The 27,829-nt window shown below is 42.1% G+C and overlaps 1 protein-coding gene across 1 annotated transcript in view; it reads right to left on the reverse strand.

Annotated features, from left to right (window-relative positions):
* Positions 1 to 6,770: 6,770 nt before the first annotated feature.
* Positions 6,771 to 27,829, reverse strand: part of URB2 (URB2 ribosome biogenesis homolog) — a 186,609-nt gene continuing 165,550 nt past the window's right edge. The window contains exons 8-10 of the mRNA XM_063443401.1: positions 16,236 to 16,326; positions 12,033 to 12,172; positions 6,771 to 7,030 (exon numbers count right to left, since the gene is read on the reverse strand). Coding sequence (XP_063299471.1) covers positions 6,839 to 7,030; positions 12,033 to 12,172; positions 16,236 to 16,326 — 423 coding nt within the window. The 3' untranslated portion in view covers positions 6,771 to 6,838. The remainder of the gene's footprint in view (positions 7,031 to 12,032; positions 12,173 to 16,235; positions 16,327 to 27,829) is intronic.

Consider the following 27,829-nt stretch of genomic DNA (forward strand, 5'->3'; position numbering starts at 1 on the left):
ACCATTACTCACCTGGAGTCCTGTGTCCCATTTGGCTGCTAGACACTACCGAAGGATACCAGCATCCCCCCATATTCCCTGGGGAGGCACCTTGAATGCTGTTTTACCTTTACTATCTCGTGAGTGCATCCATTTAAGCGCACATTTTCACTGTATATACTGTATCACACTATTGTTTTTCCTTGTATGTTCCCTATATAGACTGTTCAGCCGTATCCCACTTCTGCTTGTGGTTCTAGAGTACAAAATATTTGATAGAGTCTTAACCTCAACATCTGAGGAAAGGGATTTAGGGGTGATTATTTCTGATGACTTAAAGGTAGGCAGACAATGTAATAGAGCAGCAGGAAATGCTAGCAGAATGCTTGGTTGTATAGGGAGAGGTATTAGCAGTAGAAAGAGGGAAGTGCTCATGCCATTGTACAGAACACTGGTGAGACCTCACTTGGAGTACTGTACACAGTACTGGAGACCCTATCTTCAGAAGGATATTGATACCTTAGAGAGAGTTCAAAGAAGGGCTACTAAACTGGTTCATGGATTGCAGGATAAAACTTACCAGGAAAGGTTAAAGGATCTTAACATGTATAGCTTGGAGGAAAGACGAGACAGGGGGGATATGATAGAAACTTTTAAATACATAAAGGGAATCAACACAGTAAAGGAGGAGACTATATTTAAAAGAAGAAAAACTACCACAACAAGAGGACATAGTCTTAAATTAGAGGGACAAAGGTTTAAAAATAATATCAGGAAGTATTACTTTACTGAGAGGGTAGTGGACTCATGGAATAGCCTTCCAGCTGAAGTGGTAGAGGTTAACACAGTAAAGGAGTTTAAGCATGCGTGGGATAGGCATAAGGCTATCCTAACTATAAGATAAGGCCAGGGACTAATGAAAGTATTTAGAAAACTGGGCAGACTAGATGGGCCGAATGGTTCTTATCTGCCGTCACATTCTATGTTTCACATTCTATGTTACTGTCCAAACCAGAGACTAGATGTATGGATTGGGACTGGATAGCAGTGGACACAGATGGTAATCCCACAAGATGTTTAAAAGGAGAATTCCAAACTAATTAGTTTACACGATAATATGATTTCTTCTTAGACTCATAGATGAAAGAAAAAGAAGAATAGCGCAGATGGTAAAGATAACAACATTTATTCAAACAGATTGCAATTACAATAGATCAGTACTAAAACAGCATATCTCCACAATAAAATGATGACCAGGACTCCAGCTGGAAATGGAAAGAAATCCCAGGGTAGAGATGCAGAAAAATAATAAAATCAAATAAAATCAAAAGTGGACTATAATAACATAAAACTGGAATAGTAAATAATATAAAAAGTCCAAGGTGTGGTATCCAACGCGTTTAATCACTGTAGTGACTTCCTCAGGGATGTAATCATGTTGTACACTTCTTGGTTTCTATACCATTTCAGTTTTCAAATTCGCGGGGAAAATTTATCCGATCACGTGTTACTTCTGGTTTCCGGTTGTCCGACTTCCTGCGTTCCACCTTGGAACGCATGACATCACTTCCGGTTTTCGGATATAATGCATCCAAACGAGAGGAGCCCTCCTCTGCTAACACTGGTGATGGTGCAGCAGAAAAAGGCTTCCCCTCTACAGCAGCATATCAAATAAGTTCCCACTATACATAACTGAGAGATAGAATCCTTCAAAAATAAAAATTAAAAAAAGGGGGAAAAATATGGATCTTAAAATTATAATAATCATAAACCCTCAGGGTCTATATATTGAAACAAGATTATATATATATATATATATATATATGTCCACTAAATAGACCCAGTGGATTTACTGAAATGTACTATAATGTGGTGCATGTCATATCAAATATATGGCATGCTTGACAACATAGAGACTTTTTTGAATGGATACTGTGTCGAGACCAATCTCGCCACATTGCATTGGAGGAGCCTGGTTGCCCGCCTGCTGCCTTTGGACTATGGACCCGACTTTATGTGAATGTGTTAACCTAGATAGCTATGCCATGGAGCCCATTCGTGTAGTTAAAGACTTCGGCTCCATGGCAATTGAACTGTGTGAATAGGATCTGAGCTCTATTCGGTAGTTTTGTGCGCTCAGATCCCAGCTATCTGGGGATATGTGACATGTCTGTGTAATGTATGAAATGTGACTGTGTATTTTATAGTATTTTAATGCTTTGTGCTCACCATGTGCATAATGGAGTCTTGTCTCTGTCCTGGGAGATAATTGAATTACTTCTCAATTATCTCCAGGATAGAAGACTCTGAAACCGGTCTGGACCAGATAGCCATGTGCCAGCCAGGGCCCAAAATATATTTTTCCAACTTCTGAACCCCTGGTCTGACTCATGCCATTTTTTGATATGTTGTTCCCCTGAATGGATTGATTGTGAATATGTCATTTTTATGTGAATTGGATGTATGGTTTTAGAGTTATGAAAGTTGGGTAAAAAGTATGTTTTAACTGTATGTGTAATTGAGTTTCCTCTCAGGATAAGGGGAGGGAATATGTGGGATGTAACTGTGATGTGATTGGTTGTTTTATACCTCCCTGTGGGCGGACCTGTATTTGCAACAACTGTAATAAAAACCAGGCTGGGTGTGCCAGCACCTCAGACCACTGCTTGACCCTCAATACGGAGCCTTGTCTCGTTCTTGGGGGGATTCACTGTATGCTGATAGAGACTGATTGCCAGGACTCTGTCGTATATGGCACAGTATATACCCTGGACAGCCGAACATGACAAGCCAGAGGGAGAGGAGTTTGATGGTCCTGGCTTGTTATGAGAGTCCTTTGCAGAGCCTGGCTTTGGGAGCCCTGCGCAAACCAGACTTCAGGACATTTTCTATGAGAGGGAGGCTAGGCATGAGTGGGATGACCCCCATGAGGTAGAGCAAGACCTGGCTCACCTAGCAACCCTGGAGTGGGAACTGGAGCAGGACTATCTAGATCTCTTCCACTCCATTGGGAAGGCTCAGCAGGACAGTAAGGTGACAGACCCAGATCCAGTGTGCGGTCCTGTATTTGAAAGACTGTAATAAAAACCAGGCTGGGTGTGCCAGCACCTCAGACCACTGCTTGACCCTCAACACGGAGCCTTGTCTCATTCTTGGGGGGATTCACTGTATGCTGATAGAGACTGATTGCCAGGAGTATAAGCTGATCTATGCTTTTCCTGTTCGTCTGCTAGCAGCTATTCGTGAGGTTCCAGTTCGGGAGTTTGGAGTGCTACCTTATTCCCTTGTATGCAGTTCAGGAGTTTGGTGCATTCACTTATATCCAATTCGTGAGTTTTGGTGATTCTACAGTAGCTGTGCCTGTCTGTAAAAAGGGGATTATCGCCTAAACGGATTTTAACCCCTTGTCTGCTGAAACGGTCCGTTACAGATACAAATGGTTGTATCATTGCTTTCTTTCCAGATATGATTTCTAATCTATAATTTTCAAATTCTGACCCACAATATATAGGGGGAACAACACAAATAAAGTTGTTATACTGATACATATCAAAATTTGTGTAAATATAAATGTTACAGAATGTATAAAAAACGACAAAGAATACAATTCAACAACATATACATGCAGAATGAACTTGATTCAATATCCATCTATAAAATAAAAATAAGGATTAGTATCCATATATTGTTGTACATATTATAATATGTCCATGTGACGAGACCAATCTCGCCACATTGCATTGGAGGCTCCTGGTCGCCCGCCTGCTGCCTTTGGATTATGTACCGGCAGCTAAAGGGTTAATTTTAATGTGCAGAAGGATTTATTTCTCCCTTTCTGCACAGCCGTTCGGTAGATTCTGTCTACCGAACAAACAGCCTGTTTGCAACCTCCCCAGAGCCGTGGGAAGCCGGCCGGCGCCGTTAATTGGCCACCCAGGAGCTGGAGTGTGCTGCCAATTTACCTCCCTGAAGCTGCGGTGAACCGCAGCTTAATTGACTGTTATTGGGTGGCCGCGGTTACACTTAGTGGCCGCTAGGTGGCGGTGTTCTGGAGCTCCCCGGGCAGCCAGCGCTTTTCTGCTCGGCTTTCATGCACCAAACCCGGACACTTTTACGTGCAGGCACCGCTGAACTTCCAGCCCCTGGTTCTAATTCGTGTATATTTAACCGAATACATGTAAATTCGGTAGTTTGTATATGTGAATGTTAACCCAGATAGCACAGCCATGGAGCCAATTCGTGTAATTAAAGACTTTGGCTCCATGGCAATTAAACTGTATTCGTGTGGTCTGAGTGCCATTCACCTAATAATGTGCACTCAGACCTGAGCTATCTGGGGATATGTTACATGTCTGTGTTTTATGTATAAAATGTGTCTTTATGTATTTTAAAGTGATAGTCTGTCTTTGTGTCCCCACGTGTGTAATGGAGTTTTGCCTTTGTCCTGGGAGATAATTGAATTACTTCTCCAGGGCAGAGGGGAGGAAGCCAGGATGCATTGTGGGGATGTTTTACTGCTGTATGTCTGTAATTGGTACTTGTCTGTCCGTTGTTACAGTCTTCCATCTGGTCCCCTAGGGGAGTGTCCACCAGGTGGAAGACCTGCATAAGTACAGGGGCAGGTAGCCCTCAATAAACAGACCACTGCTTGACCCTCAACACGGAGCCTTGTCTCGTTCTTGGGGGGATTCACTGTATGCTGATAGGGACTGACTGCCAGGAGTGTAAGCCGCTTGGGAGCTTTTCCTGTTCGCCTGCTAGCAGCTATTCGTGAGGTTCCAGTTCGGGAGTTTGGAGTGCTACCTTATTCCCTTGTATGCAGTTTGAGAGTTTGGTGCATTCACTTATATCCAATTCGGGAGTTTTGGTGATTCTACAGTAGCTGTGCCTGTCTGTGAAAAGGGGATTATCGCCTAAACGATTTTAACCCCTTGTCTGCTGAAACGGTCCGTTACAGTCCAGATAGTGGACTTATATATATGGATATAAAAATTAAAAATTAATAATAAAATAAAATAAAGAATCCCAAACTCCACTTAATAAAATGAGAATCATATCTGGAAAGAAAGCAATGATACAACCATTTGCCTCCATTCAAAAAAGTCTCTATGTTGTCAAGCATGCCATATATTTGATATGACATGCACCACATTATAGTACATTTCAGTATAGTACATTAAATCCACTGGGTCTATTTAGTGGAGATATATATATATATATATATATATATATATATATATATATATATATAATCTTGTTTCTATATATAGACCTCGAGGGTTTATGATTATTTTAATTTCTAGATCCATATTTTTCTTCCCCCTTTTTTTAATTTTTATTTTTGAAGGATTCTATCTCTCAGTTATGTATAGTGGGAACTTAATTTTTATGCTGCTGTAGAGGGGAAGCCTTTTTCTGCTGCACAATCACCAGTGTTAGCAGAGGAGGGCTCCTCTCGTTTGGATGCATTATATCCGAAAACCGGAAGTGATGTCATGCTTTCCAAGGTGGAACGCAGGAAGTCGGACAACCGGAAACCGGAAGTAACACGTGATCGGATAAATTTTCCCCGCAAATTTGAAAACTGACATGGTATATAAACCAAGAAGTGTACAACATGATTACATCCCTGAGGAAGTCACTGCAGTGACGAAACGTGTTGGATACCACACCTTGGACTTTTTATATTATTTACTATTCCAGTTTTATGTTATTATAGTCCACTTTTGATTTTATTTCATTTTGTTATTTTTCTGCATCTCTACCCTGGGATTTCTTTCCATTTCCAGCTGGAGTCCTGATCATCATTTTATTGTGGAGATATGCTGTTTTACTACTGATCTATTGTAAGTGCAATCTGTTTGAATACATTTTGTTATCTTTACCATCTGCACTATTCTTCTTTTTCTTTCATCTATGAGTCTAAGAAGAAATCATATTATCGTGTAAACGAATGAGTTTGGAATTCTCCTTTTATACATCTTGTGGAATTACCATCTGTGTCCACTGCTACCCAGTCCCAATCCATACATCTGGTCTCTGGTTTGGACAGTACCCCTGAAAGGGTGACAGGCGTGAACAGAACTTCTCTTTTGTAAGTTCTCTACCACGTGCGCTACTTATCCTATTCTTACATACTTCACCATATTTTGTATTTTGTCATTTTTGTAGATTACACGTTCATTATCAGCCATATCCAGGTTGTATAGTCCTGTACCACCCTCTACTAGTGTATACTACCCTTGGGGACACGTCTTGTGCACGTATTCTATATAGTGTGTGTGAGGTACACTTTTTTTGGGGGGTGTTTTTCGAGTGTGCTATATAGTAGGCATATTCTTTTGTATCTTTAAGCATTGAACTAAACAGAGTTGTTTTTCTTTGGAAGAAGACTTTTTATTTTTTTGTGAGAAGTGTACAAAAACCAGTCCAGTTGAGAGAATTACAAGGCTTATGAAGACGAACACTTTGTCTCGTCTTGGGTTAGGGGTGTTTCCACATGCCCAGAGAAACCTTAATCAATTACCTATTTCCATGGGTATGCTGTTTTGCAACTGTAGACTTACCAGTCCAGTCAACTGCCACTCCTCTAAATAGTGCTACCCAGCTCTGAAGAGAATTGTAAGTCTTAGTGGCCCTTGAATTAGAAAAGAGAACAAAGCTTTGCAAATAAGAGCTTTCCTTCAAGTATTTAAAACCCACCAACTAAAGTAACCACAAGAATGGGAATATCAGGATGGTCAACGCGTTGGCATCACATAAATGCTTAACCAAATAAAAGGAAGACACAATAAATGCTGAAATGATTTAATATATGGAAATATATATATTTTGTTTAACTCAGAAAATATAAACATTGTCAGGCTGCATATTTTTCTTCTCCTTGGTTCTTGCGGCAATGAATGTAATCTTGGTACAATTCTTTGAACACTTCCCTAACTCCCATTTGTAAGGATGCATTTAAGAATTTGATATCACGGTCAATACACAGTGCAAGAATATTGAAGATGCCTTCAGTTAAATGTTTCTTCACAGCAGGTTGCAGTGTCACCTAAATAAAAAGATAGGTCAAACTCAAAATGATGATAAATTACTGCAAAACATTACAATTTTTACAGATGGGGAGGATTAACCCCTTAACGCCGTTACAGCGTTCCATGCCGTCCCGCATTAAAAGGGCTTTAAAGCCGTTGCGGCGGCATGGAACGCCGTAACGGCTTTGAGCCCCTGGAGGAGAGGTGTACTCACCTCCGCCGCGATCCTCTTCTGGGGGGCTGCCTGACAGCCCAGGCAGCCCCCCTCCGGCAAATGAGGCCCCTGGGGGCCATGTGATCGCTCTCAAAGAGCGATCACATGGCCCCCTATAGCTGGCTATGGATCTGCCAGCAGGGGGACTGTCTAAAATATCAGACAGTCCCCCTGCTGGTGGGAAAGTAAAAAAAAAAAAATTAGACGTGTAAAAATAAATAAAATATATATTATTAGACAGTCCCCCTGCTGGCAGATCCATAGCCAGCTATAGGGGGCCATGTGATCGCTCTTTGAGAGCGATCACATGGCCCCCAGGGGCCTCATGTGTATATATATTATATACATATAATATATATACATATTATATACATATAATATCTATATACATATTATATATATGTAACGTCATACATAGTGTATTTTAATATTAATATAAGTATATATTAATATTAAAATACACTTAGAATGACGTTACATATATATAATATGTATATATATTATATATATAATAGACGTACATATATATATATATATATTATATATAAATACGTATAATTAAAATAATAAAATAATACAATAAATAAATAAAATATTGAAACAAAATTTAATATAAATTATATATGCATATGTAATTTCATTCTAACTGTATTTTGTTATTAATATATATATATTGGTAACAAAATACACTTAGAATGACATTCTATATATATCTATCTATATATAAAATACAAATAACCGCAAATATATATATATAGATAAATACGTATAATTACATAAAAGATTACATTAGTATACACGTAGAATTTAAATACCTATAAATGCATATATATTAAAATTCTACGTGTATATTTAAATAATCTTTTAACATAATTATGTGATTTGATTAATTAAAATTTGATTGACATGCCTGACAACACAGGGAGAAAGTGCAGAGAATTTAATTCGCAAGCACTATATTTGACCCTGTAACTCTCCAAGACACCATAAAACCTGTACATAGGGGGTACTGGTTTACTCGGGAGACTTTGCTGAACTCAAATATTAGTGTTTCAAACTGGTAAATTGTATTACAACGATGATATTTTAAGTAAAAGTGACGTTTTTCACATTTTTTACAAACAAACGGCACTTTTATGGTCTATATTATTGTTGTAATATGTTTTACTGTATTAAATCACTAATATTTGTGTTTAGTGAAGTCTCCCGAGAATAACAGTACCCCCCATGTACAGGTTTTATGTTGTTTTGGAAAGTTAGAGAGTCACATATAAGGCTTGCATTTCATTTTTTTTCACATTGAAATTTGCCAGATTTGTTATGTTGCCTTTGAGAGCGTATGGTAGCCCAGGAATGAGAATTACCCCCATGATGGCATACCATTTGCAAAAGTAGACAACCCGAGGTATTGCAAGTGGGGTATGTCCAGTCTTTCTTAGTAGCCACTTAGTCACAAACACTGGCCAAATTAGTTTTTTGCTTTTTTCACACAAAAACAAATATGTGTTAATTCACTTTTTTTTTTTTTTTTTGTCAATCTCTTTTTTATTGAGGCATAAAATTATACAGGGTACAGAATAGAAAAAGGGAAGACGATAAAGTGTTGTACATTACGGGTATAATACAGTGCAATTTACATCATCCCTAAATATCTCATAGCCTCATTTTATATTATGTTTTGTATAATCATGAAAATAACAGGCTGTTAAACATTGTTTTTAGATCATAACATGCTAGCGTAAGTAGGCATATTAAAAGTGAATCGTGAGTATGATTTAACATGCTATTCTAACCACAGGCTGAGTTAAGACATACTGTGATTGCCGTGGTATGGTTTGGCTAGGCCAGGCTAATACAGATCGCTCATATAACATAACACAACATGCCAGTGTAATTAGGCGTAAGTAGGTGTATCGAAAGTTAGATTTAATTTTGGTAAAACAAGCTAAGTTAATAACAGACTGAGTTAAGACATACTGTGTTTGCTGTAGTATGGTTCAGTTAGGCCAGGCTAAGACAGATCGCTCATATAACACAGCACAACACGTCAGCGGTATTAGGCGTATCAAAAGTTAGATATAATTTTGTCAAAACATACTAAATTAACAACAGGCTGATTTAGACATAGTTAGGCATACTGTGTTTGCTGTAGTTTGGTTCAGGCTAATACAAGTCGCTTATGTAATATATCATGTTAGGGTAACTAGGCGTGTGAAGAGTTAAAACATAAGTGCGATAAGACCTGCTTTTCTAGCTACAGGCTGGGTTAGCAAGTCATAACAGGTTGTAGGATCACTGGCAGTGATTCTTGACAGAAAGAAGATACTATAATCGATAACTGTGCCAGTGAGGGATCTGTCATTTCCAGTCTGTAGTGACAGCTAGGTCTGCACTGTGGCATTAACAGTCGAGTGGACAGGTATATTAGCGTGTGTCGTGTTAGATAGTGAGAGGACAGGCCGTTGTACCCAGACTAGTGTAAGGCATTACGAGTAACCATCTCAGCAGTCCGGCTATATGACCTGCATTAGTAGTCGCCGGGTAGCCTGCAGTTATGTGACTGTCTACCTGGCGGGTGTGGAAGTAAGGTGGGCAGGAGAGACAACGGGGTTCACGTATGGTCGGTTGAGTTCTAGCTGAGGGCACGCTTATAATGGTATAGAAGTCAGCTATCAAAAATATCAAGCAGGAAATAGATTGCAAGTGTTAAACATAACATAGCGTGTGGGTGTCATTTCTGGAGTTGTCCCTGTATGCGTGGGTACCGCAAATGTCTTTTGCACGTGCATGTGCCTCCGAGGGCTGTTTAGCCGATGCCCCGTGGTATGAAGCTGCAGGGGCGGAGTGTCCAGAGCGTTTTGCGAGGGGCCCTCCGATTCGGGGTACTCGAAGCTGCGCCCGCAGTTCCAGAGCAGCGAGGGTCGGTGAGTGAGGCTCGGGGTGATGCTCTTCTGGGGGATGCTTGGTAAAGTGTCCATGGAAGGGTTTGGGCCCCGCTCATAGGGGGGCGTCGTGCCGTTCGCGTCTGCTTGGGTCGGACCCGTTGGTTGCTGGGTATGTGAGGAGCTTGAAGTTCGGGTCTTGGAGTGGGTCGTTTTCTGCTCTGTTTGTTAGAGGAGGTCTCCTGCACCTTTTCTGCTCGTTCTTCCGGGATGGTTGGTCGCTTGGGTGCCCTTGTCGGTTGCAGTGTCCAGCTATGCGCAGGCTTATGCCGTCTGTGTGCCGCTTGTCCTCGGCCTGAGGCCTTGAAGGGGACCCGCGCCTTCTTGCCATAGATCCCTTTTGGGATACCCCAGGCCCAAGGATCTCCTGGTGCCCGGCCGTCTCCCTGGGTGTGTGGCTGGCGGAGGAGAGGCATCTCCAGGTGGGTTCCCGGCTCAGAAGAGGCCAGTGCGGTTGAGGCGGCAGCGTTGTCCACTTGCGTGGCTGAGTCTGTTGGTTTGACATAGCTGTTTATCAGGCAGGCTTCAGTCTGGGGCTTTGAGGCCTGGGTTGTGGATGGCTGCGCCTGCTGAGCGCGGGCTTCCATCCGGCGCCAGAACGCTGCGCACACCCTGTCGAATTTAGCATTGAAGTCGGCTTCCCAGTCTCTCGCGGTGCTTATCTCCGCCATGGCGGCCATTTTAGTTGCGGCCCGGTAGTAGGGTAAACGTGGTGCACTGCTGGGGTGAGTTTACTGCCTGACCTTCAGTTGGTACCGGGATATCCCCCGCCGGTCCAGGGGGGGGGGACGGGTATGCTGTAGTAGTCGTCCGGCAGCCCCAAGGTGGAGGATCGGCTGCTTCCTCCCCTCACGGGATCCTCTGGCTTCAGGCTGCTGGGTGAGTCTCCGGGTTTGCTTGGGAGAGTTCTCCGTCGGTTATGTATGATGTAGGTTCTTGTTAGTTTCGATTTTTAGGGGTGATTTCTCCGTTTAAACCGTTTGTGTCTCGTTTTGTGTGAGGAGCTCTTCTCACACACGTCCGTCGGCCATGCTGGTTAGGCCCCGCCCCCCACAAAAACAAATATGAACGCTAACTTTGGCCAGTGTTTGTGACTAAGTGGCTACTAAAAAAGACTAAACATACCCCACTTTCAATACCTTGGCTTGTCTACTTTTTCAAATGGTATGCCATCATGGGGGTAATTCTCATTCCTGGGCTACCACACCGTCTCAAAGGTAACATTACTAATCTGGAAAATTTCAATTTGAAAATGGAATGTTCTATATTTGACCCTGTAACTTTCCAAAACAACATAAAACCTGTTAATGGGGGTTACTGTTGTACTCATGAGACATCGCTGATTACAAATAGGTGCATTTTTTTATGACATTCACAGCTAAAATGTCGGAAATACAAATTTAAAAAAAAATCTTATTTTCTCAATTTTTTTTTAATTTTATTCATAATAAATTATGTTCCATATATGAATAGATAATGATAAATTAAAGCCCTGTTTCTCCTGAACAAAATGATATATAATAAGTGTTGGTGCATATCATTTGAAAGAGGGGAACTACGGGTGAACAGACATATAGCGCAAATTCTAGTTTTTGTTTACATTTTGTTTTGATCAGAACGTGCACTATTGACTCCGTCCTGAATAATGTGTGTGGGTACAGTAAATAAGCAAGAGGAAAATTACAGCTAAACACAAAAACCGCAGAAATGTAAAAAGTGCCCTGGTCCTTATGGTACATATATTTCCAATTCTAAGGGTATGCAAACTTGTGCACAAAACTGTATGTATTCAGAGTGCTGAAATAAAATGAACATGTTAGAAATGGAATTAAGCATAAAAGAGTAGGGGGGGGGGCTGCTTACCTTCTGCAGTTCATTTACATATTGTGAAACTATAAAAGCAGAAAATACAGTGAAATCTTCTGTCTTAGCAGCAATATGGGTATACATTCTCTCTACGAGCTGTGCACACTGCAGTACAACTTCAGATTCAGGTGCTCTAACTTAAACACAACAGGATAAGAAAAAAGAATTAGTGAAAATAATGCTAAATATTCATTCATTTTATTACACAATAATGAACATAAAAAGTGATAACTGACATGAAAATAACTATATCGTGTAGTGGTAGTCTCCTTATCACTATTGTTCTATAGAGTCTAAATGCCCTGTACCGAATGCTACCAAACCAGTAGGTGCTCTACAGGGCCATTTAGACTGCAAAATCAAGACATTGTTCCCGCTACTTAACAATGTTTGCACTGATTGCACTGTAATTTCCCAAAAACCTTGAATTTGGTCAACATTGCAGCAAGACCAAATGCTGCCGAAAAGCAAAAACCCAGACCTGGATTGTTAAAATATAGTTATGCAAGGATCAACTATGTAGGGACTGGCCAGCACTTTCTAGCCAGCTGCCCTATTAAACAGATAAAAAAAATATATATATAAATATATATATATATATATTTTTTAAAAGCCTCAATATGATCCCTATAATACTAAAAGGTAGATTTTTAACCTAATCACAAGGTAGAACAGATAAAACCATAGGTTGCTGCAAAATGGAAGAGAACTAAAAAGTGGTACAATGTTTGCCATGCTAATTAACTGCAATCAATTCGATATCGAGTCGTTAAGCCACTATGGTTTGCCTTATGCAATTAATTGTTTTTAACCTATTCGGAAATGTTTAAAAAAATATATAATTTTTTTTATAGATTGGCAACAGTCCCCAATGACACCCCCACTACTCCTCAAATAAATTAACCCCACCTACCACTGCTCACCCTAATAATTGTAAGGGGGACATTAAACATTAAATTAAAAAAAAATATATAATTACCATCATAAGTCTTCTTTCTTCTAACTCAGCCCAAAAAAGACCAAATAAAAATCAGTGCTACTGCAATGCAATATTTTTTTACAACAAACCACGTACACCCCTTCATGGCAATGATCTTCCCTGATGGCAGTGGACTCTTTCAGAATGATAATACACCCTGCCACAGTGCAAAATGTATTCAGGAATGATTTGAGTTAAATCCCCTTCAGCCACTTACCTAAATCCAGCGCCGATGTCCCACGGCGGTGGGTCAGGCTCCGCCCACGCTGATGTCGGCGGAGGAGTCCTAATGGTAAGAGGTCTTGTGGAGTCCATGCTTTAATGCATCAGAGTGGTTTTAGCGGCACACAGGGGATATACACAATATTAGGCAGGTGGCTTTAATGTTGTGGCTGATCAGTGTATATCCACCTACCTCAAATTATAAACTCATTGAGCAGGGCCTTCTTTATACATAAATATCTTTTAGATATAGATTTTCTATATTCATAAGCACTGTGGAATATGTTGGATCTATATAAATGCTAATAAAAATCATATACTGTTACTAAACACCCATTATTTTTGTTTCAGACAGGTGGATTTAGAAAAAAAACAACTAAAATTTGATCTCTTTTAAGGGTATCAATCTTATGATTTTCCTCTTTCGTTAGTTCATGCCTACGCAATTCCAGGCATCTCTCTAATACCTTCAACTCTCTCTTTCGCCCACCTCAAGCCACCACCCAAACTAACCTTTCAGGTGATGGCCTTGCATGCTACTTTACCGATAAGACTGAACAGCTAAGTTAAGAATTCTCCCCCGTTTGCTCCTCCCTCTTGCAACTACACCTGGATCGTACCTTCCCTACCCTACAGGCCTACACCCCCAGCTATAGAACAGGTGGTGGCTGCGCTTCTCTAGTCCTGTACCTTCCCACCTTATCAGATCTCTCTCCCCTTGTCTTGTACCATCCTTAACACACATCCTAAACTGCTCTTTCATCTGGTGTTGTCCCTGCTCCCCTTAAGCATGCTACTGTCATACAAATTCCTAAAAAAGCCATCCCTAGACCTGTCCTCCCCTTCCAACTATCGTCCCATATCCCTGCTAACGTTTTCCTCAAAGCTTCAAGAAAGAATAGTCTTTACTCGTATGACTTACTTCTTAAATTCCAACTCCCTACTCAATCCTCTTCAATCTGGCTTTCGCCCCTCCACTCTAATGAGACGGCTCTTATTAAAGATACAAATGACCTAATCATAGCTAAATTCAAAGTCCACTACTCCATATTAATTCTTCTTGACCTCTGTGCCGCCTTTGACACTGTTAATCATGTCCTCCTTCTCCAAACTCTTCAATCCCTTGGTCTCTGTGACACTGTCCTCTCGTGATTCTCCTCCTATCTCTCCCAACGTTCATTCAGTGTCTCCTTTTGCAATGACAACTCCTCCTCTCTCCCTGTCTCGATTGCAGTCCCCCAAGGATCTGTTCTTGGTCCCCTTCTATTCTTTCTTTATACTGCCTCTCTTGGCAAAATCATTAACTCCTTTGGATTCCGCTACCATCTGTATGCCGACTAGACCCAGATATATCTGTCCTCCCCTGATATCTCCCCCAATGTCCTCAATGTGTCACTGCTTGCCTTTCTTCAATCTCCGATTGGATGTCCTCCCGCTTTCTGAAACTCAATCTCTCTAAAACCGAGCTTCTTATTTTTTCCCTCATAATGCTGATCCTTCTCCTTTGCTTTCCCTGCAAGTTGATGGTACTTGCATCAGTCCGTGCTTGCAAACTCATTGTCTTTGATCCTGGCCTCACCTTTGTGCCTCATAACCAGAATGTTGCTACATTGCCCACATCTGCCCCTTTCTCACGCAAGATGCTGCCTAGGAGCTTGTTCATTCTCTGGTAATCTCTTGCATGGATTACTATGATTCTCTCCTAGTTGGTCTCCCCAGAAGCCGTACTGCTCTGCCACAATCTGTAATAAATGCTGCCGCCAGGCTGATCTTTCTCACCCATCTGTCGATTCTTACACTAGCTTCCTGTATCCTATAGGTGTCAATTCAAAATAATAACCCTTACCTATAAAGCTCTAACCAACTCTAGCCCCTCTTACATTTCTACACTGGTTCATATACATGCCCCGGTCTCTCCGCTCTTCTGGTGACCTTCTCCTGTCCACTGATCGCACCCTTACTGCTAAGTTGCGCTTGCAGGATTTCTCTTGGATGACTACCTTCCTTTGGAACAGCCTGCCTACCCCCATCAGACTCTCCCCTAGTCTTCAGTTGTTTAAAAAGTCCCTCAAAACACATCTGTTTAGAAATGCTTATTGACTAACTTATCTATACCTATCCATATCTGTCTCTTGCTCTCCTAAAGAACCACACTCCACTCTCACCTCCAGTTATGCTAGTTTTCCACCTTGTTTGGTATCTGTCACCTTCGCTGCCCTGTTGTGTATTTGTACCCCACCTTCTCTAGACTGGAAGCTCGTTTGAGCAGGGCCCTCATCTACCTATGTTCCTGTGTAATTGTCTCATTTTTTGTAAAATTTCCCGTTCCCTTTAATAATATTGTAAAGCACTGCGGAATTAGTCAGCGCTAGATAAATACCAATAATAATAATAATATTAATGATGAAGGTATAATAACCAAGGGGGGAGGTGACAGCAATCCATGAATCCAAAACATCAATTTTCGGAATAAATGTTCTCAAAGCTGACTTACTTAAGGAACAACTTGAAATATGCAGGTGGTGCACAAAAGTTTTTTGTTTTGTTTTTTCCATTAAATTGTCAGGATTTTATTGTGTTTGGTCTTATCACAACTTCTTTGGCATTTAGCTGTAGGCTCACTGAGAAACCTTAACGTTAAGACCAGAACCAGCAACATGCTATCAAGACCTAAACAATCAAAACTGTACAGTTCATGGCTGGTTTCAAGTCATTGGAACTTCTGGATGAAAGCCTATGCTACGGTTTAAAAAGCTGTGTATAAAACAGTTTTTTAACTGCACTGTGTCGAAAACACAACTTGCAAACAGTAATTCTGAAATTTGCAAAAAATATGCAAACAGAGTTAACTTCAACATCTCGTATTATTCTATGCACAGCATTTTGTACTTTAGTTGTAGATTCACATTATTTACATCAGCAACATTTTTGGTTGAATTCTTGCTATAACCTAAATGGAGCTGGTTTGCCATTATTAATGACACTGGACAGTTCGTTACCTTTGTCTCCTTTCTGCCGTCCCTCGTGCATAACAGATATAACTAGTCTGAAAAAACAGCTCAAAAACGATGGAATAGCCTTCAACATGGACTGAAAAATAAAAATATAAAATTATATATACACACATTTATACAATATACACACACAAATATATATATATTTTTTTTTTCTTCCAAAATATATATATGTTTTTTTAAATATTAGGAAGGGCTGCACTCACGTTCCTGTTAAATAGTATAATTCTCTTTATTGAGTGTCCAGGGATCAATGTTTTCACTGATATTTAGAAAATGTAGCAACGAGGTAGAAAATTGTAACAAAATATCTTACATTTGACACCTGTATTATGTTATACTGGGTAGCACGTTTAATGTTTGACTGTATTTCTCTGTAATGACATACCACTTGCACAATTTTGAAGTTCCAAATGAAGATGTAGATGTATTTGGAAGAACAGACACTTTGGCTATGGCATTGTGATGTACTAATGTTATATGTGTGTATGCAAAAAAGAACAACAAAAAAAAAAAACACCTTAATGTAAAGTGATATTTGAAAAAAAATAAAAAATACAGTGGCTAGTGAAACCAAACATCTCCTATGTACACATCGTGCAAAAAGTCACAACATAACCAGGAAACAGTGTACCATCATACAACATTTGGCAAATGAGCCAACTATTATAATCAGACCAGCTGACAAGGGAGGAGGAATTGTTATAATGAATTATAAAGATTACTCCAACGAACTCCAATCACAACTTCAGGACACAGGAACCTATATACCATTGATCAAGGATCCGATGGTTGAAAATACCTTTAATATGGGTTTAATGGCAAGGTACATTGATCTTCCTCTACATCAATTCCTCAATAAACGACATCCACAAATTCTAGCAATTTATAGCATACCAAAAATGCACAAAAATCCACTCCATCCTTCTGAACGACCAATTGTATCGGCAGTAGGAGGAGTTCTCGAGCAGATGTCTTGACTCCCTTTTTAAAAAATTGGTGGAGACATTATACCTGCATCAAGGATACAACAACACTGATACAACGCTTATCACAACTTGAACCATATAAAGACCCAATAGTGCTACTCACCATGGACGTTAGTAGCTTACACAGTCATACCTCATATGCAAGGTGTTGAGGCAATGAGAGAAGTACTAATGCAAGCAACTGATTACCAAGGATCTCCAATTGAGTTTGTATTGGAATTTTTGGAATTGACGTTAGAAAACAACAACTATTTCATATTTGAGAACCAATGCTTCTTACAGAAATCAGGAACGTTGATGGGGGCTGCAATGGCGCCAACGCGTACATGTACCAATTTGAAACCAAATTAATTTTTCCAACATATGAGCACAACATAAGAGGGTACTGCAGATACATCGAATATGGAAAGGCACAGAGGAAGAGGCAAGAAATATGGTACAGACACTCAGATACCTGGCACCATTCGCTTTACCTGAAATAGGCACATAAAAAGTACATTATCTTGATTTAGAGATTCTAGTCAAAGATGACAATTTGCAATATTGTCTATACACAAAATCCACTGATCGTAATACGATCCTGCAACAAGTGCGCATCCCCCAACAATTGAAGCAATCGTTGCCCAAGGCACAATTTATCAGGGTTATCTGTAACAATTCAGGAGTAATCGTTCAGGAGTCACAACGATTGGAAATGACACAGAAAGTAAAAAAAAAAAAAAAAAAAGGGGGCTACGACACGGTTATGCTGGAGAGGGCTCTTCATGAGGCACGCAACATAGGTGAAAGAGCATCAAGGGAAATTCTAAATAGATTAGTGTTTCCAATGACATAACTCACTTTCCAAAAATGTGGTTTCAAAAGCAAGAAATAATTGGAATATGCTCTCACATGACGATGGTTTACCAGAAGCATTTAAGCAACAACCACTCATCTACTACAAAAAACAAAACAAAAGTCTACGAGACCTATGTGGCATAACATTTTCAAAAAACAATAAGGTGATTATGGACATAGTACTAGCCCAACAACTGATTTGTAGACATTAACATGTTTTTTGTTTTTTTTTAAGCATATTCGAGCAGTTATATGTTAATATGTGGACATTGTAATGGAACACACGGGAAACAGGAAGCAACAGGTGGAATGCATACATCCCATTATTGGAACTCATAGGAAGAAAAGATGGCATTGGCGGGCTATGCAAACGAGCCAAAAACTGCAAGCAGTTGGAGATAACCAAAGGAAATGGCTATTGAAGACTATCAGTCAGAGAAAAGCAATGAGGATTGGTTGTATCGAAGATGGAGGTTCCCCAACACAGCTGACCGATATCGGGACTTACCCTATTTAAGAACAGGGAAGTAAGTGGTGGGTAGGCTGACTATTTTTTTGGCATTGTTTGAAACAGATTTTAAATTACTTTGTGGTCAGTGAGGAAGTTCCCAGAAGGGAAAGAAATGCGTAGGACCTTTTTTCATTCTTAGTTTTTTTATATACAATATATAATAAAAATGTTATACTACCTACCAACTGTGTTCCTGAAACATGCTTGAGTGAACAGAATATTGTTCCGGATCCGACACCCATGCAGGGGAGGATTTGTGATATGGGCATACCTCATTTATGTCTGAGTGCAATCATTGCAGCAGGAAAATTATTCAGATATACTGTGTTGCACTACGTCCGGTTTATTTTTAAATTTTTAGATGTACGACTGTATCACACTTACTCTTGTTATCTCTATTCTATGTGAAGATCACTCACAGGGAAGTGATCGTGGGAAGCTGTATACAAGTTAGGTTATCTAATTTTATCTCTGAGTGGCACCTTTATTTTGGTGTTTAAAGGGATATTCACATATAGTGGTTAGCTATCTTGAAGAAGATCTAGACCGCTGAAAGGGATTATGATAATTCAAACAGTGTAGATTAGAGTGAGCCTAGTAAGCCTAGTGCCGGTGAGCTCATGTGGACTAGAGGAGCATGGAGGCCTGTTGCCAAGAGGTGTGATAAAGTGGTGTGAAAGGCTTCTCTATATGTACATCAATTCCACTCCCTCTAGAATGTAAGCTCATTGAGCAGGGCTCTCCACCTCTCTGTTCCTGTACGTCCAGTTGTCTGGTTACAATTACAGGTCTGTTAGTCCAGCCATTGTACAGCGCTATGGAATCTGATGGCACTATCTAAATAATATAATTATAATTGTAGCATGAGATTAATTAAATATTAGGAGTAACTATAGGTCAGAGTGAGTTTTTACAGAGTGAGTAAAAACTAGTTTAAGCATTTAGCTGTTTCATCAGACAGGATGAAGAGAGTCCCGCAACGGTGAGCTGGCATCTGCGAGAGGTAGTGTGACTCACGATTCCCAGTGGGGAGCAGCATGGCAATGCTTGTCATCGGTCATCCAATTCCTATGCGTAGGCTATGTACAGTTCTTGCCAGGCATTCGATTGGGGTAGCAAAGTAGTGGGAGCGAGGAGATGCAGCCCCAGGCCCTTGGTGAAGCCTGCATGTTCGAGCCGCGGTCACGAAGGCTCCAATAGTCCCTGATCTTCTCTCTTCTGGGTGAACAGGAGGCAATGATGGTTTTGCCGCCCGCAGTGGTGTGCTCTCTGTCTATGCGGTCGATACACAGGGACTAGGCCCCTCGTGGCTTTCGGCCCAGATGGACTAACTTCGTTGGTGGCGGGAATAGTTTGAGAGGCTTTGCCTTAAGGAGGCTCCCTCTCTCCCCGGTGCTTACCCCTCCTATCTCTCTCTGGAGGTTGTCTCAATGCTTTCGCCGTGCAGGTCTCAAGTTTTGCCCAGAACCGTGAGAAGGCTTCATCCAGTCGCTGCATGAATCGGCCTACTGGGTTAGGAAGATTAGTTACATAGTTACATAGATGAAAAGAGACTTGCGTCCATCAAGTTCAGCCTTCCTCACATATGTTTTGCGGTTGATCCAAAAGAAGGCAAAAACAAGTCTGAAGTGCTTCCAATTTTGCAACAAACCAGGAAAAAATTCCTCCTTGACCCAAAAATAGCAGTCAGATGTCTCCTTGGATCAAGCAGCAATTACCCCACTAATTAGACTAATTATATCCCTGTATGTTATGTTTTTGCAAGTATTTATCCAATTGCAGTTTAAACATCTGTATAGACTCTGATAAAACCACCTCTTCAGGCGGAGAATTCCATATCCTTATTGCTCTTACTGTAAAAAAAAACCTTTTCTTTGCCTTAGATGAAATCTCCTTTCTTCAAGCCTAAATGTGTGACCTCGTGTCCTATGTATAGCCCTGTTTATGAATAGATTTCCAGATAATGGTTTGTACTGGCCCCGAATATATTTGTATAATGTTATCATATCCCCTCTCAGGCGCCGTTTTTCCAAACTAAAGAGATTTACATTTTTTAACCTTTCTTCATAACTAAAATGCTCCATTCCTTTTATCAATTTTGTAGCTCGTCTCTGCACTTTTTCTAGTGCCATGTTCTTTAGAACAAATGCCAAAAATTGCACAGCATATTTAAGGTTGGTCTTACCAGCGATTTACAAAGAGGCAAAATTATATTTTCATCCCGAGAATTTATGCCCTTATTTATACCTTACTGGCCTTAGCAACTGCAGATTGACATTGCATATTGCTGCCTAATTTGTTGTCTATAACAATTCCCAAATCCTTCTCGTGTGTGGTTATCCCTAGTTCACTATCATTTAGAGAGTGTAAAATGCTTGTGCATTTTTTTTTTTGTTTTTATTCTTTTTTTTTTTTCATCTTGGCAGGGAAACAGCGGTATGGCATTTGTAGAATAAGCATCACAGTTTCACATAGTAAATGACATAATAAATGACATATAATATCGGTGTGGAATAATTACCAGAGATAGATGTTATATAAATTATGCTTAACCCACATGGGTAAAGTTGTCGCCGCCCGCCAAGGGATTTTTACATTTTTGTTAAAGATTTGCATTATAACCAGACATGTTTGTAAACAGAGCTTAGTGGTTCCACCTTACTGCGATACCTATATATGCAACGAGTTACAGGTATATTTGCATATACACATTGCGTATTTTAATTAAACCATATCATTAGTGAACCACTGCGTAGTTGTATGTCTCGCTTTATATATCAAACCCTTAGATGTGGGGGTGTGTCCTAGAAGAGAGGAGAGGAAAGAAAGAGGATAGAAGAGGGAGAGAATAGAGGATGGGGGGGGGGAATGAGGGGGAATACGTGGTACCAAGGTTTTCTCTGATAGGGCAGTGCACTAGAGCGGCAGGGGATGGTGGCGAGGGCGGCCCGTCGAGCCTGCCACACACTGGGATGGGCGGCGGCCTCAGTCCGGCCTGTCATCCCATAGGTCCCAAATCTTATGGAAAGCTTTAGTGGATCCCCTAAGGCTGTTAGGTCATCCATTAGTCTTATCTCTTTAATTCTAGCTATAATTTCAGTCACTCCTGGGGTGGTAGGCTTCATCCAGGAGGCTGCTGCCGCCTTCCTAGCTGCCAGTGTGATCTTATGGATAAGCTTTTGTTCCAGAATCTTACCATACTGGGGCACTCCCACTACATGTGTAGAAAAGAGCCCTTAAGACCGCAACCCCTCCAGCATATATCAGTCGTGGTTCTGGGCATTCGGAATAGCTTTACCGGGGTGGTGCACCACCTAAACATCGTTTTAAAGGATTGTTCCTGGAGGGTTACACATACAGAGGTGGTGGAACTTGCCTCCCATATCTCCTGCCGTTCAATCCCTTCTTCACCCAAGTCCTGTTCCCACTGATCAGCATATGTTAGTCTACCCCATTCACCCGTCTCCGAGCAGAGATGGGCGTACAGCAGTGTTATCATATCCTGGGGTAAGCTCTCTGTCAGGCACCAGCGCTCAAAAAATGTCAGTGGCTGTAAAGCAGCACTCCTGATGTGTGGTTGTTTTACAAAATCTTTCAGTTGAATGTATCTCAAAATAGTCTCCCGGCTTGAGATGCCTCCCTTGTGCAAGGTCGTCAAACCCCACTATCTCGGTGTCTTTGTATAAGTGGCATATCCTCTGGAGTCTTATATGCTCCAGGTTCCTAAAGTTTCTGGCAGACATGCCTGGAGTGAAGGCCTTATTACGCAGGAAGGGCATCAAGGGGGAAGGTGAGGATGCTAGTTTATATTTTAGATGTGTTAGGTCCCACAATCTAAGGGAGTTCAAGATCGCTGGGCAGGTAGTCACGGGTCTCTGTTCTTTTGGTACCCACATGGCAAATTGCGGCAGATTGGCTTCTATCATGAGAGATTCTATATCTACCCATTTCCTTCCATCTGGGGGTGTGTGCCACATCGCTATCTGCGCTAACTGGGCAGCCAAATAATAGTAATACAGGCAGGGCAATCCTAGTCCTCCCCTCGTCTTGGGTCTATAAAGGACCCGTCTAGATATTCTGTGACGTTTATTTTGTCATATGAAGGCCCCTATAGATTGTTGCATTGGGGGTTAGTATGGTTTTGGATCGGTGTATGGGCAGTGCCTGGAACATGAATAGGATGCATGGCAGGATGTTCATTTTCACGGAGTGTATCCGTCCTACCCATGATATCGGCTTATCCAGCCACTTTTCAAGATCTCTCGTTAGAGTTTTTATTAGTGGGGTGTAGTTGTAGTGAAACAATTTTTCGGGGTCCGCTGCCAGACGTACTCCTAGATATTTAATGGAGGTGTGTTCGATGTGTATAGTGTGTTCATGCCCAATCGCTGCCGCGTCCAACGGATTTCCGGGTCCGGTGTGCCCCCCCTGTTACAAACTGCTATTTGTAACTGGCTCTTTAAATGGAAAATTGCCCTGCTTCCCTGGATTGTGGAGAAGCCTGTTTGCCAGCCTTCTTCCTCATGACTATGGCCCCTGGAAGATTGTGCCCCTGAACAACTAACTTTTGTTGGGTGTGTATGGCCCTTTAAGAACCGTCTGGGGACATATTGTGACTTTGGTGAACAATGCCCCTTTAAGACTGTGTCCCCAGACCTGTAAAATAACTTGTTCCTGGCTTTCTCCCTCTTGCTTCAGTAAATAGGGCTTACTGAACCAAGTACCACACAGGCGGACCACCCAGAAGTTAAAGTGTGCAGGCAGTTTACCTCCCAGGCTGTGAGGTTACTGCAGGTTAATTGCCGACCGCTGGGTGGCCGCCATTCGACAGTCGAACACGTGGCGGCGGCCATCTTTGTTCATTCGAACGCGGTCAGCGGTGTATGCTAAAGATTCTGTGGAACTAAAATCGGATGCGCAAATACACGAACACCGCTGACCCTTACCTTCTTCCATACTGAACTTTCAGCTCCAGAGACTAAGTCCCGGTCGAAGATGGGACTTAGTCGTTTTTCTGCATGAAATTGACCGACTGCACAGCCCAAATCTATGGAACTGTTTTGGGCAGGAAATTGTGCTTGCGGTCGGTCATAAAGGACTTCCACTTAACTTTTGATCCACTGGAGGGATTTGGCTGATTTTTGGAAGTGTTTATGTTTGATGTATGTATGCTGAGTTTAAATATGTAACTTTTATGGAGATTGAATGTATGGTTTTAAAGTTACATTGTATGTGTAACAACTGTATTTTTACTGTCTGTGATAATTATGTTAAACCATAATTATATCACAGACAGAAGGGAGGATTTTGTGTGTAATTACTGGGAGTGGTTTCAATGATGTACGTGTATGATTGGTTGTTTTGTCCCTCCCTGTGGGTGGTCCTGTATTTACAAAATGGTAATAAAAACCAGGCTGGGTGTTCCAGCACCTCAGACCTCTTCTGACCCTCTAACTTGCAGCCTTGACTCATGTTTGTAGGGGACAGCTATAATCACTACAGGGATTGCTATGCTCTTCATACTCCCTTAGCTACTGAGCTCTTGTAAGAGCTCTTGTTCCTGATTCTGCTTTGCTCTACAGAAGGAAGAGGTTCGCCTATTGGAACCTGGAGCCTGGTCGTAGGTCCAGGGCACAGAGCAGACGGCGAGATACCAGCCCAGCAGCGGTGGTTCGTGGAGTCTGCAGTACTTGTGGTGGCTACGCATTAGTTATGGTGTCTACGGTGCTGATGGTCCTTTGGTGAGCGCTAGGAACATCCTTTTCTACAGTCCAACTTCCAGCCAGCCTGGAGTCAACCGTAACACCCCCTCTAAGCTCCTTAAACAGTCAGTGGAGATAGGGTGATAGTTTGTCCCTGAACGCCTTATAGTACCCGCAGTCAAAGCCGTCGGGGCCCGGGGCCTTCTTTCCCTTTAGTGCCGTTATGACCTGGTCTATTTCTTCCTCCGTAATTTCGGATGCCAGGGCTTCCCTGGCCTTGAGGGAAAGTGTGGGCAGCTCTAAGTCTAGAATGTCCGTCTCGAATGGGTCATGGCTTTGGCCGTATCGTCCAGTAGTAATGCCTTAATGGCATGTCTCACAGCGTCCAGTCGTTGGAAGGTTGCTCCGTCTGGGTGCTTTTGGTGTGTTTGTTCTAATGTGCGGAGCTCTGCAAGGAGCCTCTCAAGTGATTGGGATTTTAATTGTTTCCTTCTAGTGGCAAGGCGAACAAACGTACCCCTTATCACTGCTTTGTGGGCAGCCCAGATTGTGCTCGCTTTCAGGTCCGGTTTATCGTTCGTGGTGAAGTACTCTTGGAGCTCCGTTTTTACCTGATTTGTGATGCCCTCATCCCTAAGTAAGGATAAGTTCATCCTCAAGGAACATGGGGTTGCCCTACACAGGTTGCCTAAGGTTAAGGTCACCTCAGCAAGATCAGACCATGCTATTGAATCCACTGCCGAGTTCGTGATCTGTGTCATACAGTGGTCATTAACAGGAACAGGTCAATCCTGGAATATGTGCCGTGCGGCGCGAGTAGAAGGTATAGTCTACCACGTCGGGATGATGTGCCCTCCACATGTCTACGACACCTGCTTTTGCTATGAACTCGTGCAGCAATTTATCTTGCCCGCCGCACCCCTGAGACCTGAGCACCCCGCGTGGGCGCTCCGGACGACGGCAGGACACGGCACAGCATTGAGGTCCCCCCATCACGACCCTGCCGCGCGGCAAAGCCTGCAGTGTCTGTAGTAACTGTTCCCAGAACCGCGGTTCGGGTTGGTTCGGTGTGTAAACGTTGATGAGGTGGACTGTATGTGAAAGTATGGTGCCGGATAATATAATGTACTGTCCTTCGGGGTCAGTTTCGGTTTTCGAAACGTGAAAAGGGCAGCTGTTGCAAATTAGTATTGCCACTCTGTTACGTTTTCTATGGGCCCGTACTTCGTGTGTAGTGTCATATGTGCGATCGCGTAACCGGAGCTGTAAGCGTCTGGGTAGGTGGGTCTCCTGAATAAACGCAATGTCTGATTTCATAGTTTTTAATTCGCGGAACAGGAGGCGCCGCTTTGTGGGGGCGTTCAGGCCGTTAACGTTTAGTGATGTAATATTTAAAGCCATGACTGAGTTGCATGTGCCCTATTATGCTGTATGCCCATCTCGGCTCTACCCATCCCCCATTCGTATAAGTACATTGACAGCTCTCTCAGACGACTCGCCCATGCCACACTCCGCCCCTCGACCGCGCAGCTCAGCACCACATAAGGAAGGGTGAAGATGGATAAGACAGAAGGGTATTCCACCAACTTGAGGTGGAATAGGTCTGGTCTTACCAAGCGCTTCATAACAATTACATATTTGGAATCAGCACACTTTAAACATAAACACTTCCAAAAATCAGACAAATCCCTCCAGTGGATCAACAGTTAGATGGAAGTCCTTTATGACCGACCGCAAGCACAATTTCCTGCCCAAAACAGTTCCAGAGATTTGGGCTGTGCGGTCGGTCAATTTCATGCAGAAAAACGGGACTTAGTCTCTGGAGCTGAAAAATGAAGTGTAGGAGAAGGTAAGAGTCAGCGGTGTTCGGTAAAATGTGTAGCCGATTTCAGTTCCATGAATTTGGCTACACATACCGCTGACCTTGTTCGAATGAACAAAGATGGCCGCCGCCACGTGTTCATTTGTCGAATGGCGGCCACTTCGACTACTTCGGCTGCATCCGAAGTGCTAATTTAAAGCTGCAGCACTGTTCCAAATGATTTAACCCCTTAAGGACCAAACTTCTGGAATAAAATGGAATTATGACATGTCACACATGTCATGTGTCCTTAAGGGGTTAAAGGGACAGTCTTATAAAATCCAATCTGCTAAAAGAGTTTTTAACAGGTAATACCTTCCAGGGGCCATAGTCTTAAAGGGTATTGTTACCCAAAGTCTCAATATGGCCCCAGACAGTTCTTAAAGGGCCAGCAGCAGCCCAATATAGATCCATTAGCCCAAATAACCCAGGGGCCATAGTCAGCAGGTAGGAGGCGGGCAAACAGGCTTCTCCAGTGAAAAAGTGGCGAGGTTGGTTCCGCCACATTTCTCCCCTTTACCATCCAGACTAACAGGGTATCTGACCTCCTGTCGGTCAGTGCCCTGGTTAGTCCAGCAACCCACCCACATAACACAATCAGCAGTACAGCCCACCCACAAGAAAGAGTTACTACACCTGGGGTAGTGGGTAGCTTGTCCCTGTCCAAGAACTCCACCTCGACTCTGGGGGTTAATGGCGCACCGGATCGGTGGGTTGCTGAGTGGGCAGAGACCAGCGGTACTCTGCCCCGCTGCCAGGAGAGTAGCCTGGTTGGAGCCCAGTTGAGGAAATGTCGTAGGCAGCTCCTTACCCTGGACCTGGTGTTGCTGCTGGAGGGAAGGATAGGCTGTCTCCCCTTTGGATAAACAGCCGTGATGCAGAGAGACAGGACCGACCGTCCCTACTCCCTGTGGTTTGGGCACAGAGATCACTGTCCCACGGCATAAAGGGGTTAAAACGCCGTTTAGGAGATCTTCCCCTTCCAGATATACAGGCACAGCTACTGCAGAACACCAAACTCCCGAACTGGATACAAAATAGCACTCCAAACTGGAACCTCACGAATAGCTGCTAGCAGACGAACAGGAAAAGCATACATCAGCTTGCACTCCTAGCTATCAGTCTCCAACAGCATACAGTGAATCCCCCCAAGAACGAGACAAGGCTCCGTGTTGAGGGTCAAGCAGTGGTCTGAAGTGCTGGCACACCCAGCCTGGTTTTTATTACAGTTGTTGCAAATACAGGACTGCCCACAGGAAGGGATAAAACAACCAATCACATTACAGTTACATCCCACAGATTCCCTCCCCTTATCCTGAGAGGAAACTCAATTATACATACAGTTAAACATACTTTCTACCCAACTTTCATAACTCTAAAACCATACATCACATTCACATAAAAATACATATCCACAATCCATCCATTCAGGGGAACAACATATTAAAAAATGGCATGAATCAGACCAGGGGTTCAAAAGTTAGTAAAGTATCTTTTTAAAAAACCCTGCCTCTATCCTGGAGACAATGGGGAAAGTAATCCAATTATCCAGGGATAGAGGCAGACTCCATTGAGCACATGGTTGCAAAAAGACATAAAACACTTTAAAATACATAAAGTCACCTTTTACACATAACACACAGACATTTCACATATCCTCAGATAGCTGGGATCTGAGC

This window comes from Pelobates fuscus, chromosome 2 (assembly GCF_036172605.1).
Source record: "Pelobates fuscus isolate aPelFus1 chromosome 2, aPelFus1.pri, whole genome shotgun sequence".
NCBI lineage: Eukaryota > Metazoa > Chordata > Amphibia > Anura > Pelobatidae > Pelobates > Pelobates fuscus.